The sequence below is a fragment of the Salmo salar genome, chromosome ssa12, assembly GCF_905237065.1.
Source record: "Salmo salar chromosome ssa12, Ssal_v3.1, whole genome shotgun sequence".
Taxonomy (NCBI): Eukaryota; Metazoa; Chordata; class Actinopteri; order Salmoniformes; family Salmonidae; genus Salmo; species Salmo salar.
This window is the reverse complement of record NC_059453.1, coordinates 51,529,011-51,548,821: the sequence shown is the minus strand read 5'-3', so window position 1 is coordinate 51,548,821 and position 19,811 is coordinate 51,529,011. Positions and strand designations below refer to the sequence as shown.

At 40.4% G+C, this 19,811-nt stretch overlaps 1 protein-coding gene across 1 annotated transcript in view; it reads left to right on the top strand.

Moving 5' to 3' along the window:
* LOC106565182 (NACHT, LRR and PYD domains-containing protein 12-like) overlaps window positions 1-19,811 on the top strand; it is a 29,023-nt gene that overhangs the window by 6,371 nt on the left and 2,841 nt on the right. Inside the window, 8 exon segments of the mRNA XM_045692118.1 lie at window positions 11,666-11,809; window positions 12,190-12,231; window positions 15,651-17,185; window positions 17,188-17,502; window positions 17,719-17,921; window positions 18,189-18,277; window positions 18,431-18,557; window positions 18,661-18,834. Of these exon segments, the coding sequence (XP_045548074.1) occupies window positions 11,666-11,809; window positions 12,190-12,231; window positions 15,651-17,185; window positions 17,188-17,502; window positions 17,719-17,921; window positions 18,189-18,277; window positions 18,431-18,557; window positions 18,661-18,834 (2,629 nt within the window).

The following is a 19,811-nucleotide window of genomic DNA, read 5'->3' as shown; positions in this document are numbered from 1 at the left end:
TCAGTGATTCAAATTTGTCTTATCACTCAAAGTAAAAACTAAATTTAAACACTCATCAATATTAGCAGAATGTCCATTCATTTTAACATCCAGTATAATTATCCAATAATTTCTACTATTAACAATTTTATCACGATTATTCTACAGATCAGTATCTCAATGCATTCTTAATCTAAATTACTATAATTTTACGTGGTGTAGACCTCTACATCAACCTGATACCCCAAAAGTCTAAACAGTTATGGGCACAGTTGACCAAACCCCTCTCTCCAGGCACTGATTCTTCTGGCGTCCTCTTCGTTCTTCTTCAGATAACTTTAAAGTTCAAAGTGAATGACCCATTATAATGTCCCAATGTCAATGTTTCACCTTAGATGCCCATTATGTCTTGTCCATTCGTCAACCAATATACCAGCAACATAAGAATAGTTTAGAACAGCACCTTTCCCCATGCTCACTCCACGTGGACTCCTCTCACACTCCTGAGAGAAACATGAGAGAAAAGCAGTTGATATCTTAGTTCGGAAACTGTACACCGGTTGCTGGCTCGGCCATTCCTCTCAGTAGAAATGGTTCGGACAGGGCCATATTCAACGCCTTCGTCACTCCTTCAGCCAATTAGAGGGGGTTTGAGGTACACACACTTTTCGGTCCAATTATCTCTTCCATGCATTAAGATACCGTCTGATGTCACTTTTCATGATAACCTCGAAAGAACAGATCAGAACAACAGTTTAGTTCAGTTCATTAACTACATGATAAATTATTACTTTTACCAATTATTCTTAATACAAATGTCTAAACATTATTGAAAGAGAATAACAACACATTCTGTTGAAATTATTCTTTCACATTGGTTAATACTTCCCATCACAATTTCAACTCCATCGCAGAGCCACAGAATCAGGAAGTTAGACCTATAACCCATCAGGAATAGAACAGAACAAACAACACAACAATACACTCCTTCACATATCACTCAAGGTGTGTAAACTTCAATCCAAATTTCAAAGAACTGAATCCAAACCCTCAAAGGACTGTATCCTCCCCCATTTTTTTTAACACATGACTCTCCATGAGAGTAATGTATAAAAAAACACTACTACAAATCAAAATGTCAAATAACATAACCAAATGAAAATCACAACTCTGAAAACCTCCACAAAGAAAAAATGATTTACCCATATGGTCATAGGAAAACAGACTTCAAGCAGCCTACCCTTAGTGAAAGGCAATGCCCTATATCACATAGGTCCAAATTACAAATATGTCTAAGAACTTTAAATTCCATCATAATTATACATTTCACGAATTACCTTGAAATCAGTATAACAAATGACCTAAAATGTATTATCCAAATGGCTTTCCCATGAGGCCGATCAGACCACACAGGAAAACCCTGACAAAGGTCATAAGTCAAACCACCCCTTCACAGAAATGTTTCTTACTATCTTAGACAACAAAATGTAAAAACGTCAAACATTTTCTACATGTTGTATCACAGGTTACCCAGGACGTTTCATTAACAAAAGAATCCACATCTTTAGTTAAAACTCAGGGGAAAAAAACGTCCAAATATTCCATGTGTATACCCCTTTAAGATATCTTAGCACTAAGTCAAATGGAAAACTCACCAATACCACAGGAAATAGAAAAACAAATCAAACATACTATTTTAACAACACAAACAAATAGCAATAACAAATGTGTTGTGTATGGGCATTGGCGAAAATCTGATATCAACTTTGGAGGGGACAATTACATGACATTTTCTCAAGAGCAATTCCTGAGGGGGACACCAAAAGTAGTGCTGTAACACATAGCCTACATTGTAATATGGTAAATGTATATTGAGGAACCAAAGAAATAAGGTGTTTGATGTACTCCTAACTACCGGTACCCAAAACTACACAACTAATCACAACAGCAATACCATTGCCTTTAACAAATCTTAGTTCAGTCACCAGTTTAAGTTGAGAGTGGGGGTATCCATGGCATTTTCCAATTATGTTCCTATTTTACAAGTTAAAAAAATGGAGAACCTTTCATAATGTTGCCAAACAAAGACTCAACAAACTTACCTGAGACTCCCTGTCTCTGCCAGTCTGTCCCTGCATATCTGTCCCCAACTCTGCTGTCTGTGTGCCATCTGTTGCCTGCTCTGCCTAATGACATCATTGTGAAACATTTCCATTAGAATTTAATTTCTTTCTTATGAACATTTTATCAACTAGTCTTTGAGATATTAGGCTACTAGGGTTCTTACTATGCGTTTTGGTGTATTGAAAAATACTCTGATGTACGTCTTTTATTTTTCTGCCATTTTTCTACCTGGCTGGCTACACACACAGTGTGTAGGTTATTTACAGTAGGAGATGGGCTTCTATCATCTTCAATCATTCTATTTGGGCTTCGATCTAAAACATAGCTAGCAAATGTGAAACGGATTAAAATGACAAGATTTGACAGCTGTATGAGTTCACCATTTACACAACATATGCTGCAACCTTTTGTCATTTTAATAGTTTGTTTCATATTGGCTGGCTTCCAACAATAGCTGAATTTGCAAAGCTAGCGAGCACCAATTCAGTTTCAGTGGTGTTTGCTATAATTTTTGCTACCCGGGTTAAATAAAGGTGAAATAAAATAAATAAATAAAAGTTCACTTGCGACAATTTAGCTTTTGCAACGAGACCATTAAATATATTTAAGACAATGGTAGAAGAGAGTGTAGTTCTGTTCAGTTTGGATTTCAGTTTATCGCTAACCTTATCACAGGGACTTTGAAGCACTAACTTACATCATCTGCATGCTGATTCCATCTTTGACGACGCCACAAATGGAATAGGTACTAGCTAGCTTAATAGTTAATATTTGCGCGCTAGCTCTGCATATTCAGCTAGTGTGTGTGCGCAATTGACTGGATTAACCTCACGTCAGTTACGTAGCAAGCTAAGGAACTGGCAGTGGATCAAACCATTGTGAGGCAAAGGGTGGGGGGGTTGCAATCTTTTGAAACTTAAAAACGCGCTATTAAGTGTCTATAATCAGCACAATTGCTTTCATTGCGTATTATTAATATTATTTAAATTACATAGTTATGTTTCAGTGATATATTGGGGGGGGACAAATCATATTTTTCCCAGGATGGGGGGGTCGTGTCTCCCCCGTCCCCCCCCGGGATTTCCACCCCTGTGTATGGGTATTTGCAAACCCTAAAGTAAAAACAAACAAAACAAATCCAGGCCTTTTCCATTTTGGTAGTTTACGGCCTCAATCTCACTCACCCAAGATTATAGCCCCATGAAACATAGACAATGAAATCCCCATTGTCCCAAAGAAAAACACAAACACTTCTTTAGCAGTCATTATACAACTGATTCAGAAACCCAAACGTTAACTACAAACAAAACCTAATGATAATTCCACTGTACTCCCTCATCATTAGTTTTAATCTGCATCAATGTATATGCATGCTTAATTGACCCTTAGATACAATTATCCTGGTATCATTACTAGACCAATGTCCAACAAATATGTGATAGCTTTTTCACCTTTGGATTGTTCAGCAATATTTAATCCCAGGCATTTAATAAAATGTAGTTTGAGACGTGTTCTCTCATGTCGCCTTTAACATACATACTTCAGTTGACTTTCATCCGTCCTGGAGGAAAGAATCCTACTCAAACACATCAGACAATACAATGTTTAATTAAATGAAAACAACACCAAAAATAAACAGTAAACAAAGCCATAACCTCTTTCTAGCAATCAAATCATTTCAACCTGTTGCATAAATTTAGTACAACAATCCTTGTTTAACAAATCTAAAACCTTTCAAAAAATGTGTGCTGTCTCATCAGCGTAAGAATCAAAACTAACTTTTTTTCCACTCATAATACACAATGTTTACATTTCCCCCAAAGGTCAATACTGTTCAGCTCATACATTAATGATCTTCCTTCTGTCTGTACAGGGTCTGAAGTTCCAATGTATGCAGATGATACAGTGATAAATGCATGCAATTAACAAACAACCTACACAAAAACTCACTTCTGTAATGGTTGAGATGACAAAGTTGCTCAGAGACTCATGTTTGCATCTCAATAAAATACAAAACACAGTCTGCATGTTCCTCACAAAGAAAACACTGATGCCCCTGAGACAGATGTCTATTTATCAGGGGAAAAGTTCCAAGTGATATCTGATTTTAAGTTCCACGGCATCATACTTCAAATCAAACAAATTTATTTTTATATAGCCCTTCGTACATCAGCTGATATTCTCAAAGTGCTGTACAGAAACCCAGCCTAAAACCCCAAACCGCAAGCAAAGCATGTGAAAGAAGCACGGTGGCTAGGAAAAACTCCCTAGGAAAAACTCCCTAGAAAGGCCAAAAACCTAGGAAGAAACCTAGAGAGGAACCAGGCTATGAGGGGTGGCCAGTCCTCTTCTGGCTGTGCAGGGTGGATATTATAACAGAACATGGTCAAGATGTTAAAATGTTCATAAATGACCAGCATGGTCAAATAATAATAATCATAGTAGTTGTCGAGGGTGCAACAAGCACGTCCGGTGAACAGGTCAGGGTTCCATAGCCGCAGGCAGAACAGTTGAAACTGGAGCAGCAGCACGGCCAGGTGGACTGGGGACAGCAAGGAGTCATCATACCAGGTAGTCCTGAGGCATGGTCCTAGGGCTCAGGTCCTCCGAGAGAAAGACAGAAAGAGAGAAAGAGAGAATTAGAGAGAGCATATTTAAATACACACAGGACACCGGATAAGACAAGAGAAATACTCCAGATGTAACAGACTGACCCTAGCCCCCCGACACATAAACTACTGCAGCATAAATACTGGAGGCTGAGACAGGAGGGATCAGAAGACACTGTGGCCCCATCCGATGATACCCCGGACAGGGCCAAACAGGCAGGATATAACCCCACCCACTTTGCCAAAGCACAGCCCCCACACCACTAGAGGGATGTCTCCAACCACCAACTTACCGTCCTAAGACAAGGCCGAGTATAGCCCACAACGATCTCCGCCATGGCACAACCCAAGGGGGGGCGCCAACCCAGACAGGAAGACCACGTCAGTGACTCAACCCACTCAAGTGACGCACCCCTCCCATGGACGGCATGGAAGAACACCAGTAGGCCAGTGACTCAGCCCCTGTAAAAGGGTTAGAGGCAGAGAATCCCAGTGGAAAGAGGGGAACCGGCAAGGCAGAGACAGCAAGGGCGGTTCGTTGCTCCAGCCTTTCCGTTCACCTTCACACTCCTGGGCCAGACTATACTTAATCATAGGACCTACTGAAGAGATAAGTCTTCAGTAAAGACTTAAAGGTTGAGACTGAGTCTGCGTCTCTCACATTGGTAGGCAGACCATTCCATAAAAATGGAGCTCTATAGGAGAAAGCCCTACCTCCAGCCGTTTGCTTAGAAATTCTAGGGACAATTAGGAAGCCTGCGTCTTGTGACCGTAGCGTACGTGTAGGTATGTACGGCAGGACCAAATCGGAAAGATAGGTAGGAGCAAGCCCATGTAAGGCTTTGTAGGTTAGCAGTAAAACCTTGAAATCAGCCCTTGCCTTAACAGGAAGCCAGTGTAGGGAGGCTAGCACTGGAGTAATATGATCAAATTTTTTGGTTCTAGTCAGGATTCTAGCAGCCGTATTTAGCACTAACTGAAGTTTATTTAGTGCTTTATCCGGGTAGCCGGAAAGTAGAGCATTGCAGTAGTCCAGCCTAGAAGTAACGAAAGCATGGATTAATTTTTCTGCGTCATTTTTGGACAGAAAATGTCTGATTTTTGCAATGTTACGTAGATGGAAAAAAGCTGTCCTTGAAACAGTCTTGATATGTTCTTCAAAAAGAGATCAGGGTCCAGAGTAACGCCGAGGTCCTTCACAGTTTTATTTGAGACGACTGTACAACCATCCAGATTAATTGTCAGATTCAACAGAAGATCTCTTTGTTTCTTGGGACCTAGAACAAGCATCTCTGTTTTGTCCGAGTTTAAAAGTAGAAAGTTTGCAGCCATCCACTTCTTTATGTCTGAAACACAGGCTTCTAGCGAGGGCAATTTTGGGGCTTCACCATGTTTCATTGAAATGTACAGCTGTGTGTCGTCCGCATAGCAGTGAAATTTAACATTATGTTTTCGAATGACATCCCCAAGAGGTAAAATATATAGTGAAAACAATAGTGGTCCTAAAACGGAACCTTGAGGAACACCGAGATTTACAATTGATTTGTCAGAGGACAAACCATTCACAGAGACAAACTGATATCTTTCTGACAGATAAGATCTAAACCAGGCCAGAACTTGTCCATGTAGACCAATTTGGGTTTCCAATCTCTCCAAAAGAATGTGGTGATCGATGGTATCAAAAGCGGCACTAAGATCTAGGAGCACGAGGACAGATGCAGAGCCTCGGTCTGACGTCATTAAAAGGTCATTTACCACCTTCACAAGTGCAGTCTCAGTGCTATGATGGGGTCTAAAACCAGACTGAAGCGTTTCGTATACATTGTTTGTCTTCAGGAAGGCAGTGAGTTGCTGTGCAACAGCTTTTTCAAAATTTTTTGAGAGGAATGGAAGATTCGATATAGGCCGATTAGTTTTTTATACTTTCTGGGTCAAGAGAGGCTTTTTCAAGAGAGGCTTTATTACTGCCACTTTTAGTGAGCTTGGTACACATCCGGTGGATAGAGAGCCGTTTATTATGTTCAACATAGGAGGGCCAAGCACAGGAAGCAGCTCTTTCAGTAGTTTAGTTGGAATAGGGTCCAGTATGCAGCTTGAGGGTTTGGAGGCCATGATTATTTTCATCATTGCATCAAGAGATATAGTACTAAAACACTTTAGTATCTCCCTTGATCCTAGGTCCTGGCAGAGTTGTGTAGACTCAGGACAATGGAGCTTTGGAGGAATACCCAGATTTAAAGAGGAGTCTGTAATTTGCTTTCTAATGATCATGATCTTTTCCTCAAAGAAGTTCATAAATGTATTACTGCTGAAGTGAAAGCCATCCTCCATTTGCGAAGGCTGCTTTTTAGTTAGCTTTGCGACAGTATCAAAAAGAAATTTCGGATTGTTCTTATTTTCCTCAATTAAGTTGGAAAAATAGGATGATCGAGCAGCAGTGAGGGCTCTTCGATACTGCACGGTACTGTCTTTCCAAGCTAGTCGAAAGACTTCCAGTTTGGTGTGGCGCCATTTCCGTTCCAATTTTCTGGAAGCTTGCTTCAGAGCTCGTGTATTTTCTGTATACCAGGGAGCTAGTTTCTTATGACAGATGTTTTTAGTTTTTAGGGGTGCAACTGCATCTAGGGTATTGCGCAAGGTTAAATTGAGTTCCTCGGTTAGGTGGTTAACTGATTTTTGTCCTCTGACGTCCTTGGGTAGGCAGAGGCAGTCTGGAAGGGCATCAAGGAATCTTTGGGTTGTCTGAGAATTTATAGCACGACTTTTAATGCTCCTTGGTTGGGGTCTGAGCAGATTATTTGTTGCAATTGCAAACGTAATAAAATGGTGGTCCGATAGTCCAGGATTATGAGGAAAAACATTTAGATCCACAACATTTATTCCATGGGACAAAACTAGGTCCAGAGTATGGCTGTGGCAGTGAGTACGTCCAGAGACATGTTGGACAAAACCCACTGAGTCGATGATGGCTCCGAAAGCCTTTTGGAGTGGGTCTGTGGACTTTTCCATGTGAATGTTAAAGTCACCAAAAATTAGAATATTATCTGCTATGACTACAAGATCCGATAGGAATTCAGGGAACTCAGTGAGGAACACTGCATATGGCCCAGGAGGCCTGTAAACAGTAGCTATAAAAAGTGAGTGAGTAGGCTGCATAGATTTCATGACTAGAATCTCAAAAGACGAAAACGTCATTGTTTTTTTTTTGTAAATTGAAATTTGCTATCGTAAATGTTAGCAACACCTCCGCCTTCACAAAATCCTTCCTTCCAGCCAAACATAGCCCAAGCATAGCTCAGCTCACATAACCATCTCTTCTCATCTTTTGTTTTACCCGTAAGCAAAAATAGAACCCACTACTCAACCAACGTTCTGCCTTACCTCTATAGTAAGATTAAACCCAAACTTTACAACTTCCTCTTCACTTTCAGCTTCACACTTATGAAATATCCAAGACTTTAAAAATAACATGTAAATCGCCATACTTATAAAATACTTCATTCAACTCTTTCTCTGTATGTCAGTTCCAGCAACAGACAACGTATCGTAATGAAACAGCAGGGAGCAGGTCTCGAACCCTTGACCTTCTAGCCCGAAGTCCGGCGCGCTATCGACTGCCGCAAAAGCATGCTCGCCCGGCAGGGTCGATTTCTGCGCTTATAAACCCAGGGTCGTTACAGTATCATATCAAAATTCCCTCGCTATTATTTTCTAATGAATTAGCCTTTCAATTTAAACTAATCAAGCTATCAGAAACGTTACATTTATATCTTAAACAAACGCTAGCAACCGTATCTCTCCAGGCAAAACATATCAATAGTAGAATTATAATCAGTCCCCTGGTGCATGGGCTAGGATAACCCTGGCCTCCTGCGTGGCAGGCGACAATTCTACCCCTGTACCACCAATGCTATTTAATTGAACCAGACTCCCAGCAAATAAACCCATTTACAATTGTCTGTAGTCGTAAAATCAGGCACATATTACCGAGACAATTCCCAGAAAATAGCCCTAATTTCAAAGTCCAAGCGTTACTCCGGCGATGATTCTCACATGCCAAATGAATAGATTAGCAGGCAAAGAGTAAAATCAACATTCATAGACTAGGAAACAGATCTTGCGCCTTTTAATAAAAGTAGATTATGTTTTCTCAACGTATTTCAATTACTTTACTTCATCATATTAAAATCAGCCAATGATAATTAGTTTGATGGATACCCTAGGCTTTGTCCGACTTTATCAATTACGTCGAGATTCCATCTTAATTCGCTCCAACTTTATGGAAAACGGTGTATTCAATAAATCCAACAACTCCTCTCATACTGGGAGGAAAAATAAAATAGTTTCAGACCTTAAGGGCATTTTTATTTCAACTGTTGTACCCAGACGGGGATAATACAATAAGCATTTATAGTTACATCATTAGGGTAAGATAACCAAAAGTGGACACACTCCAATCAGTTTCTAGATCACAATTTCCCAAACATTGTAGACTGTTTAATAACGCTTAAAACCTCATCTTTATCAAATTATCCATTAAAGATACCAACTCAAAACCTACGTATGTCTACGAATGGTTGGTTTCAATTGTATCTAATTATATTCTCAGCATTACTTTATCAAATCTCTAGTAATCGATTATACACACACATACAATTTATCATATTTTCACAAAATCCATATAAAACGTTAGAAACGTTTAGGTACTCACACAGAACTTTAAGGATCACCCACACAGGATTGGCCCGATACTCACACAGAACTGGTCCGATGTTCACACAGAACATCAGAACATAATTGAAAGGTTACTCACACAGAGTAAACCTACTCACGCTCACACAGAACGCTCCTACAAAGATTACCTAGTGGTAACTTTAACAAAATACTCACACAGAGTAACCCAGGGCATACCTGGCTAGCACATTTAAAATAATTGGAATTCACCACCTCTGAGGGTCACTTAGACAGTCACACAGACATTCTCAGAACTAGGTCCTTATTCCAATAGGGCTTCACCAAGTACCATGTTTCACACAGAACACACAGTCGCCCTGGCCCCTCACCCCCACAGACCGCACCAATCCCCACTGTGATCAATTCAGTGTCAGGACGGCTCTAGGTCGCCCGCAACCGACCAGTGGCAGAGTATCATTGAGTCCGCAAACTCTCAGATTGCTCTCCTCTGACTCGGCCCTGTTTACGCCTCCAAGGTGCCCCCCTCACAAAGGAATACACACTCAGAGCTCACGTAACAGAGGCTTTTCTAAAAACTCGACTTCAAGTGTGTTTTGCTCACCTCTTTCTTTAAAAAAAAAGGTTGAAATGTGGTATCCACTCGGCTCGCTGCCTCTCAGATCAAAGGTGGGTCCATCTGCTTCGTTCCCGAAGTGTGGTCTCCCTGAGATCCCAAGTTTGAGGGATCCCTCGTGCACCATTTACCTAGGTCATCAGGAGCGATCACCAAGTGAAGATTCACATCCCACCCCCGTCGCCAAATGTGGTGGCTAATTTCCGCATTACCAAATGAGGATTTACAAACACACCAGTCCGAGTTAAAACTACATCTTTAATACTTAAGATACATTTGCAAAAGTTCTTGTCCCCCAATAATGCATTCTCTCGAATGAATCATTTAATGAGGTGATTGCAGAATGGCTACAGGGATCTTTTATAGCAACGATACAGCCCCTTCAACGTACATTGACAAACCACAGATACTTAGTAACAGTTCACAAAGGTTACGTTTTGTATGACAGATATCCATAAAACTCATCAGACAGTAACTGCTATGTCAACAGGATTAATGGTATAGCCCAGTATCTGGTCTCCTTAGAACTGTCCCTCCCTGGTACGGTATTGAACAGAACTATTTCATCCAATGGCATATATCAATTGTCAACTCTAGATACTCCCATCTCAAGCAAACCCCCTCTTGACCCCACTCCTGGACAGGCTCACTGGAGGGAGTGAGCCTCTAGGCCATATATTATCACAGGATAAGTGTGAGATCTAAAAGACCATGGTCCCAGACACTGCCATAAACCTCCCCACAATAAGGAAAAGGAGGGTGTGACTTGCTCACAGACATTGTGGAGACAAGTCATTGGTTCCCCAGTAATCACGCCATCCCTTCACATGGTTTAAGCATAGGTAAAGACACATTCCCATGACGACAAGTCTGACCTCTCCCCTCTCTGGGCCCCAAGTGTCTGAGCCCCAGCTAAGGTAGACATGCAACTGAAAAGACACCAGAGTCCAGTGGACACTTTCTAATGACAAGTACCTCAAATAAGCATATTATACTAATAAAACATCTTAATTATCTATGTTACCCAACTAATTCTGATTCGTCCACGACAGCGGTTAGGTTGTGTTTCGGAGGATGCACAGCTCTCGACCTTCGCCTCTCCAGAGTCCGTACGGGAGTTGCAGCGATGAGACAAGGCTGTAACTACCAATTGGATACCACGAAATTGGGGAGAGAAAGGGGTAAAAAAAAACAAGGCACACCTGATTCAACTCAACTAATCATGAAGCCGAGGGCTCCCGAGTGGCACAGCGGTCTAAGACACTGCATGTCAGTTCAAGAGGCGTCACTACAGTCCCTGGTTTGAATCCAGGCTGTATCACATCCGGCCGTGATTGGGATTCCCTTAGAGTGGCGCACAATTGGCCCAGCGTCGTCCGGGTTTGGCCAGGGTAGACCGACATTGTAAAGAAGAATTTGTTCTTAACTGACTTGCCTAGTTAAATGAAGGTTACTTTTTTTTAACGTGCTGAATCAGGTGAGTTTGTCTAGGGCTACAACAAAAATGTGTGCTGTTGGGGATACTGGAGGAATGGAGTTGGGAATTACTGCTCTAAGAGAACCCGAGATCTATCCGAAAAGTTGCAAACCATATGATGTGAGATTCTGTTGGCAAGTGGAGTCTAATTCCTTTTTTGTTTCAAAGCGTGTTTTGAGGAGCACAGACCAGCACCTCTCCCGACCTGCATCGCAGCTCACACTGGAGGCGTTAACGTTGTCCCACATTTTGAAAACTCCAATGTAGGAGGCTCTGTAAACATCAATGTCACTTTGCAAGCTCAGATGAGAGGTCAGTTGTTTGGTGCTCTTATGTACAGATTTGACCAGTTTCTCACAGCAGGAAAATAATCCTTTAGCAACAGGAAATGTGGATTATAATAAATTGACATTTTTGTAGGGGTTGATATTTTGTAGTTAGGGCAAATAAAGTCTGAAATTGTAAAGTGGAAATTACAAACTTTAGAAGCCTTTTTAAACCTTGAATACACTAAGTTTGCAATTCCCGCTGTGCAGGACATTTCCAGCAGCAAAAGGGTGAACAAATTAAGATCCTACAGTTCTAGTCATACGGATGGCACTATTCAATCAAGTTACACAAAGAACTGTACAGTAGATATCATGTGCTGTATTGGGGCTTAAGCTCCATTGTCTTTTTAAATTTATTTCCAGAAGACACATCCCAGGCTGTGCAAAGCAGTGTCAGAAAACAAGGGTAAGGTGCCAAATTTTTTTGTTTTTATGAAGGGAAGAAAAACTGTATACTCCATCTAAAGCCTTATTTTCTTTTTCACAATATATTTTGTTAGTGTTTATGTCATGCAAAAGTAAAATTAAGAACCCATCGTGGTAGTACTTTATAATAACACCTGGTAATAAAACATTTATAATGGATTAGTTCGTTTATTCATAATTTATTAAGCATTATTCCTGTATACATTTTTGTAAGATATTCATAAACAGTATTTTATCAACACTGTTATAAATGATTTATTCATGATTAATGAGATCCATTTTAAAGTGTTTGATAATTGTATTTTCATACTTTCTAAATCATTTATTGACCAGATATAAATGACTTGTTATTGCAACTCCACGCTACTAGCTAAAGTAGGACAGCGTGGAGTAGCTAAATTAGTTATTTGAGTGAATCCAGAAAATGACACTTATTGCATTTCTTTCTTTTGTAACTTTATCAGACATTTATCCAACATATTAGCTCAACACAAATCCTCAGATGTTTCCTAATCACACAAAATTGAATTGAATTGTCATTTGGGTACATTTAGGACTATACTAATGGTGTCCCAGATTATCTAACCTGCTGTCCCAGTCTACCAAATGCGATCTGAAAATAGGGTCTTGACTCAGTGTACACAAATGGGTGTGTCATGCCTCCTGGGAATATGATATTAAAAAATGTGTGTGTGTGGTTATGAAACATCTTCAGGATTTTGGGAAATGTTTAATGTGCTGGGCTAATATGTTGGATAGATGTCTGAAGAGGTTACAGAAGACACAAATGTCCCACATATTCCGAATTCACTAATGATTAATGAGTGTGTTTTTATAAATATTTATCATCAAAACGTACCAATACATACTGCAATTGATGACTGATAGGGTTACTTTCAAAGTATTTGCTAATCATTAGTTAAGTCTTTTGCAGGCAATGATCTAAAGTGAGGACTATCTATACCTTATAAAACCCTAAGGCTGGCCATGCCATAAGTAGCCATTCCAGCAGTAGCTGATTCTCCACAAAGGGCTCAAAATGACCTGAAATATGCCTCGCTTATCAACAGTAACAGAATATGGACAGAACACAGAAGGTGCGGAAGACCCATTTCAGTTGAAGGCATTCCGTTGTATTTTCGGCTGGCGCTAAGGAGGCGCAAGTGTTAAACGCACGTTAGTTTACAATTTTATCATGTAAAAAAAAAACTGGTGCACTAGCATTTTCCACCCCTTTATGCCAGGTTCGGCACTGAACCTGTCGGAAAAAACCCTCCGTTTATGTTGTCTTAGGCCTAGTATTATATGCCCACGGGGAGCAATTATGGTGCCTGTAACTTTATTTAGACATAACTTGTTTTAAAATTGGCTCTCATTTTATTAGAATTTGATTAGAACTATTATCGGTGTCTTTTTAGGTCTTATCAATATTGAATGTAATCTTGCTCATTGATAACGTTTGGCATTTTCATGGCTCAGACAAATCTTTTTACAGTAGGCCTATGTCAGTGTGAATCAGAGGAGGCTGATGGGAGGAGCTATAGGAGGATGGGCTCATTGTAATGGCTGGAATGGAATCGATGGAACGGTATCAAACACATCGTTCCATTAATTCCATTCCAGACAATAAAATGAGCCCTTCCTCCTATAGCTCCTCCCACCAGCCTCTAGTGCAAATGCTATGTTTAACAATATATTTCCAAATTGAAGCCATGCAATTACTTAGAACAATGTGGACTCCAAACATGTTCAACATATTTAGCAAATATGGGATAGGCCTACATTTTATTTCTGTGGGCTATTTAACAAACTAGGCTATAATGGACTAACATTCGAATTGGAGTTGATGACAACGCAACACATAAGACCGTAAATACACAACTTAATGCAACCACATATTTGGCCATGGAGCACTTTTTTATACACCGACAACTTGTTTATTCATCAAAACCCAGCCCTTTCGCACCACCGCCAGCTACTGCGAGCATAATTTTGGTTGTGAAAATAGCAAAAATATTCTTCTTCTCCTCTTTCTAATGCACGTTGTTAAAGAAACGTTTTAGGCAGATCATCCTACACTAGCAGTATTGGAAGACTGCTGGGTATATAAACAATATCAAAAGAGGGGATTTGGCCCAGAGATTGGGAAAAGGGTAGATGAATATGGACTCCGGGACCTTGATATAGGGCCATCTGTGGCAATAGGAAATGTGCCACCATGGTTTTATACAAAGCCATATGTTAATCTTAGCCTGGTCAAAGAAAAGAAACAGTGGTTTGAAGAAAATATAGGAACAATAGTGGATCAATATATTGGTAACCAGTTTTATACTTGCTTGGCAGTGTACACAGATGGTTCAAAGGATTCCATGAATGGGAAGACTGGAGCGGGTGTATTCCTGAGTTCAATGTTAATCCATGCAACAAATGATTTATCTGTATATGCAACACAAATGGTTGCTATAATTGTTGGATTGCAATGGCTAGAGGAGGGGCAACCAAGAAGAACAGTAATATGTTCAGGTTCTACATCAGTTTTGTGCAGTCTAAGATCTGGGAAATTAGAACGTGTGGATTTATGGATAGAAATAATGACGATGTTAGGGTTAACAAGAAATGCGATAGAGGTTCAGTTTTGTTGGATTCCTGCTCATACAGGAGTCAATGGGAATGATATAGTAGATAAAATAGCAAAGAAAGCCCTGAAAAATAATTTTGTGGATATAGGCCTACAGGTGCAATTAGGGAGAGGAGAGTAAAACATTCATATCAAACACTGTTGGATTGCTGTCAGAGGAAATGGGATGCAAGTGGTAAAGGGGAGACAGTTTTATAAAACAAGGAAATCTGTACGAGAGATAATGTAATGGTAACAGAAAAGAGTACGTTATGTTGTCTAGGATGAGATTAGGACATATGGTATTGAATTATTCTTAAATTGATAGGGAACCATGGTACTGGTATGTGAGATGGTAAAAGAAACGGTTGAACGTGTAGTATTATGTTGTGAATTGTATTATGTAGAGAGTTAGTTTGCGAGGGTCAGAGGGGTTGGGCAGGGATGGGATTTGGGTGGGGGGATGGAAGTAGTAAGGTTTGTAGGGGTTTATTTGATTTGGTTAGAAACACAGGGTTAGATAAGAGAATATCGATGTATTGGGAGGCTGTGACCGGTCTCACACTCCAGTACAGTAGGTGGCGGTGTATGCACCTTTCAGTTGGCTGCGATCCTCCAATACAATTTAAAGAAGACCTTTCCAAGTAAATCACAAGGCAATATTAAAACAAGGTTAACATTATTTTTTGCACTTTGCACAATAATTTTGCACTACGGAAATGTCACCCCGAAAGATTTATCTTTATTTATTTTTGGCTTTTATATTCCTTTTTCCTTGCAGTGGATGATGTGATGCAACGAGTTAAAGAGGAGCATAAAGCCAGTCTGAAGGAGAAGTTTCAATTTGTTTTCGAGGGAAACACAGACTATGAAACTCCTCTCGAACGGATCTACACCAAGCTCTATATCACAGGGGGAGAAAGTCAAGGGGTGAATGATGAACATGAAGTGTGGCAGATTGAGAAAAGATCCAGGAGGAAAAAAACAACAGACACTCCAATCAACTGCAATGACATCTTCAAACCCTTACCTGGAAAAGACCGACCCATCAGAACTGTAATGACCAAAGGCATCGCTGGAATCGGAAAAACGGTCTCGGTGCATAAGTTCATCCTAGACTGGGCAGAAGGAAAAGCCAATCAGGATGTGGATTTCGTCTTTGTTCTTCCTTTCCGTGAGCTGAATTTGATCAAAGATGACCAGTACAGTCTTTCTGAACTTCTGAATGACTTCCACCCTGAACTTGCAGAGATAGAAGACACAAAGACATTTGCTGCTTGTAACGTTCTGTTCATCTGTGATGGTCTGGATGAAAGCCAACTTGAATTGGATTTTCATAAAAACAAGAGGTTGACTGACGTTACAAAGACCTCATCAGTGGATGTGTTGCTTACAAACATTATCAAGGGGAATCTTCTTCCCAAAGCTCTCCTCTGGATAACATCACGACCAGCAGCAGCCAATCAGATTCCCCGTAAGTGCATCAACCAGGTGACCGAAGTACGGGGTTTCAATGACCCACAGAAAGAGGAATATTTCAGGAAAAGAATAAGTGATGAGAACCTTGCCAGCACAATAATCTCACACCTTACAACATCAAGGAGTTGCTACATCATGTGCCACATCCCAGTCTTCTGTTGGATTTCTGCCCAAGTCCTTGTACAAATGATGATGACAAATGAGATTGGAGATATCCCAACAACTCTGACTGAGATGTACACTCACTTTCTACTCATTCAGACAAACCTGGCAAATGAAAAGTATCAGGGGCGAAATAAGGCAGATGCACAGAAGATCTTGGAATCAAGTAAAGACTTAATTCTAAAACTGGGGAGGCTAGCATTTGAGCACCTGAACAAAGGCAATCTCATGTTCTACGAGAAGGACCTGAATGAGTATGGCATTGATGTCAGTGAAGCTGCAGTGTACTGTGGGTTGTGCACAGAAATCTTTAAAGAAGAGTCTGTGTTGTACAAAAAGAAGGTCTATTGCTTTGTGCATCTGAGTATCCAGGAGTTCTTTGCTGCTCTGTACGTGTTCCACTGCTGTGTGACAAAGAACGTCAAGGAGCTGGAGCCTTTCCTGAAAAATGAGCCAAAAGAATGCCCCTTGGATGAGCTTCCCTTGCACGGGCTTCTGCAGATGATAGTTGTTAAAGCCTTGCAGAGTAAGAATGGACACCTGGACCTGTTTCTCCGATTCCTTGTTGGCATCTCACTGGAGACTACTCAGAAACTCTTACAAGGCCTCCTGCCACAAAGTGAGAATGGCTCTGAATCTGTTGTGAAAATGAGGAAATATTTTATGGATCAGGATGTGTTTTATTAGGGGATTACTCACCCGAAAGATTCATCAACCTTCTCCAATGCTTGACTGAGATGAAAGACAATTCAGTACAAGAAGACATTCTAGAGTACATTAAGTCAGAAAATCGAGCGGAAACAGAACTTTCGGCTCCTCATTGCTCAGCACTGGCTTATATGCTTCAAATGTCAGAGGAGGTGCTGGATGAGTTGGACATAAATAATTACAACACAGGTATCACAGGTCATCTGAGACTGCTTCCAGTTGTGAGAAACTGCAGAAAGGCAATGCAAGTATTAATGCAGAATTCACACATACCACATCATTATAAATAAGTATTATCCAATTTTTATGATATGCAACTTGTTCAGATTTGTATTATCATAAATTGAAATGTTTGCAATGCTGAGGGACTTTTTTTAAAATACCTTTTTAGTTAGGAGCACTGGGATTTCATTTCTCAGTGGCTTACCTGGAAAATCCAAATAATTCACAATACAGTGGTTAAGAGACCCTGACGTAACATAACATCACAGGTTATGTGAGTTGTATTTTCTCTATTCTTGCAGATTGTCTGGCATTGTCTGGCATTACTCACAAGTCAGTGCTTTGAATTACTGGCCTCCATTCTCCAGTTTGCAGACTCACCCCTGAGAGACCTGGACCTGAGTAATATTGCATTTCATGACAAAGAGATGTTATTCTTTGCTGGATTGAAACCTCCACACTGTAAACTGGAAACACTAAGGTCAGTTATTTTGGAGAGGTCCAGATAGGATATCATGATAACAACCCAAAGAGTGACTCTTACAAACTGTTCAACAAAGTTTCAAATTGTCACCCTGAGAGCATGTTTTGAGAAATGAAACAGTAATGGGCACGCACAGTAATGAAAGCATGTCATTAAATGTGTACATGCTTTGTGTTCATGTTCACAGATGCTTTCTTTGCTGAAATAAATAAATAATAGAGTAAGACAACCTGTTTTAATCACTTGATATCTCTTTCTTTGTAGACTCTCAAGCTGTAAATTCACAGAAGCGTCTTGTACATCTTTGATTACTGCTCTAATGCCAGTGAGCTCACCACCTACAGACTCAATCTGTAAGTTTGATTTTGTGTCGAAAGTATTGCCTGATGCATGCCTTGTAAACTGTGCAATGGTTGGCATAAATTGGCCTTTGTTTGCTTTTTGTGCTGTTGTGTAAGTTTCGTTTTCATCCTTCATCGTTTTTCTATTTTATTGTATTACCACAGGGGGCACAGAAGTTACCGGTTGGGCCTTAAAACACCTGGACCTGAGTTTCAACAGACTGAATGATTCAGGCGTTGTGTTGCTATCTGCTAGGCTGGAGGATCCACACTGTAAACTGGAGAAACTGAGGTCTGAAGAATGATTGTGATTTTGTTCTCACTTTTTTACTTTACCTGTTAATATCTTATTATATCGTGTGTTATGTCTTTATGTATCTTCGTTTCTCATTTAGGATGAGTCGGTGTTCTCTGACAGAAACATGTTGTTACACGTTGGGCTCAGTTCTCGGCTCAAACTCCTCTACCCTGAGAGAGCTGGACGTAAGTAACAATGACCTACAGGATTCAGGAATGAAGATGCTCTCTGCTGGACTGGGAAATCCACACTGTAAACTGGAGATACTGAGGTGGGAAATACATGGGGACAAAGGGAGAGATGCCTACATTTACAGAAATATAATATTCACAATAATACTTTTTTTAAACTTGTGTTATATACAGTGCCTTCGGAAAGTATTCAGACCCCTTGACTTTTTCCACATTTTGAAATGTTACAGCCTTATTCTAAAATGGATTAAATAAATAAAAAATCCTCAGCAATCTACACACAATACCCCATAATGACAAAGCGAAAACAGGTTTTTAGAACAAGTTTTTAAAAAACAGATGCCTTATTTACATAAGTATTCAGACCCTTTGCTATGAGACTTGAAATTGAGCTCAGGTGCATCCTGTTTCTATTGATCATCCTTGAGACATTTCTACGACTTGATTGGAGTCCACCTTTGGTAAATTCAATTGATTGGACATAATTTGGAAAGGCACACATCTGTTTATATGAGGTCCCACAGTTGACTGCATGCCAGAGCAAAAACCAAGCCATGAGATCGAAGGAATTGTCCGTAGAGCTCCGAGACAGGATTGTGTCGAGACACAGATCTGGAGAAGGGTACCAAAAAATGTATGCAGCATTGAAGGTCCTCAAGAACACAGTGGCCTCCATCATTCTTAAATGGAAGAAGTTTGGAACCACCAAGACTCTTTCTAGAGCTGGCTGCCTGGCCAAACTGAGCAATCGGGGGAGAAGGGCCTTGGTTAGGGAGGTGACCAGAACCCAATGGTGACTCTGACATAGCTCTAGAGTTCCTCTGTGGAGATGGGAGAACCTTCCAGAAGGACAACCATCTCTGCTGCACTCCACCATTCAAGGCCTTTATGTTAGAGTGGCCAGACGGAAGCCACTCCTCAGTAAAAGGCACATGAAAGCCCACTTGGCGTTTGGCAAAAGGCACCTAAAGCCTCTCAGACCATGAGAAACAAGCTTCTCTGGTCTGATGAAACCAAGATTGAACTCTTTGGCCTGAATGCCAAGTGTCACATCTGG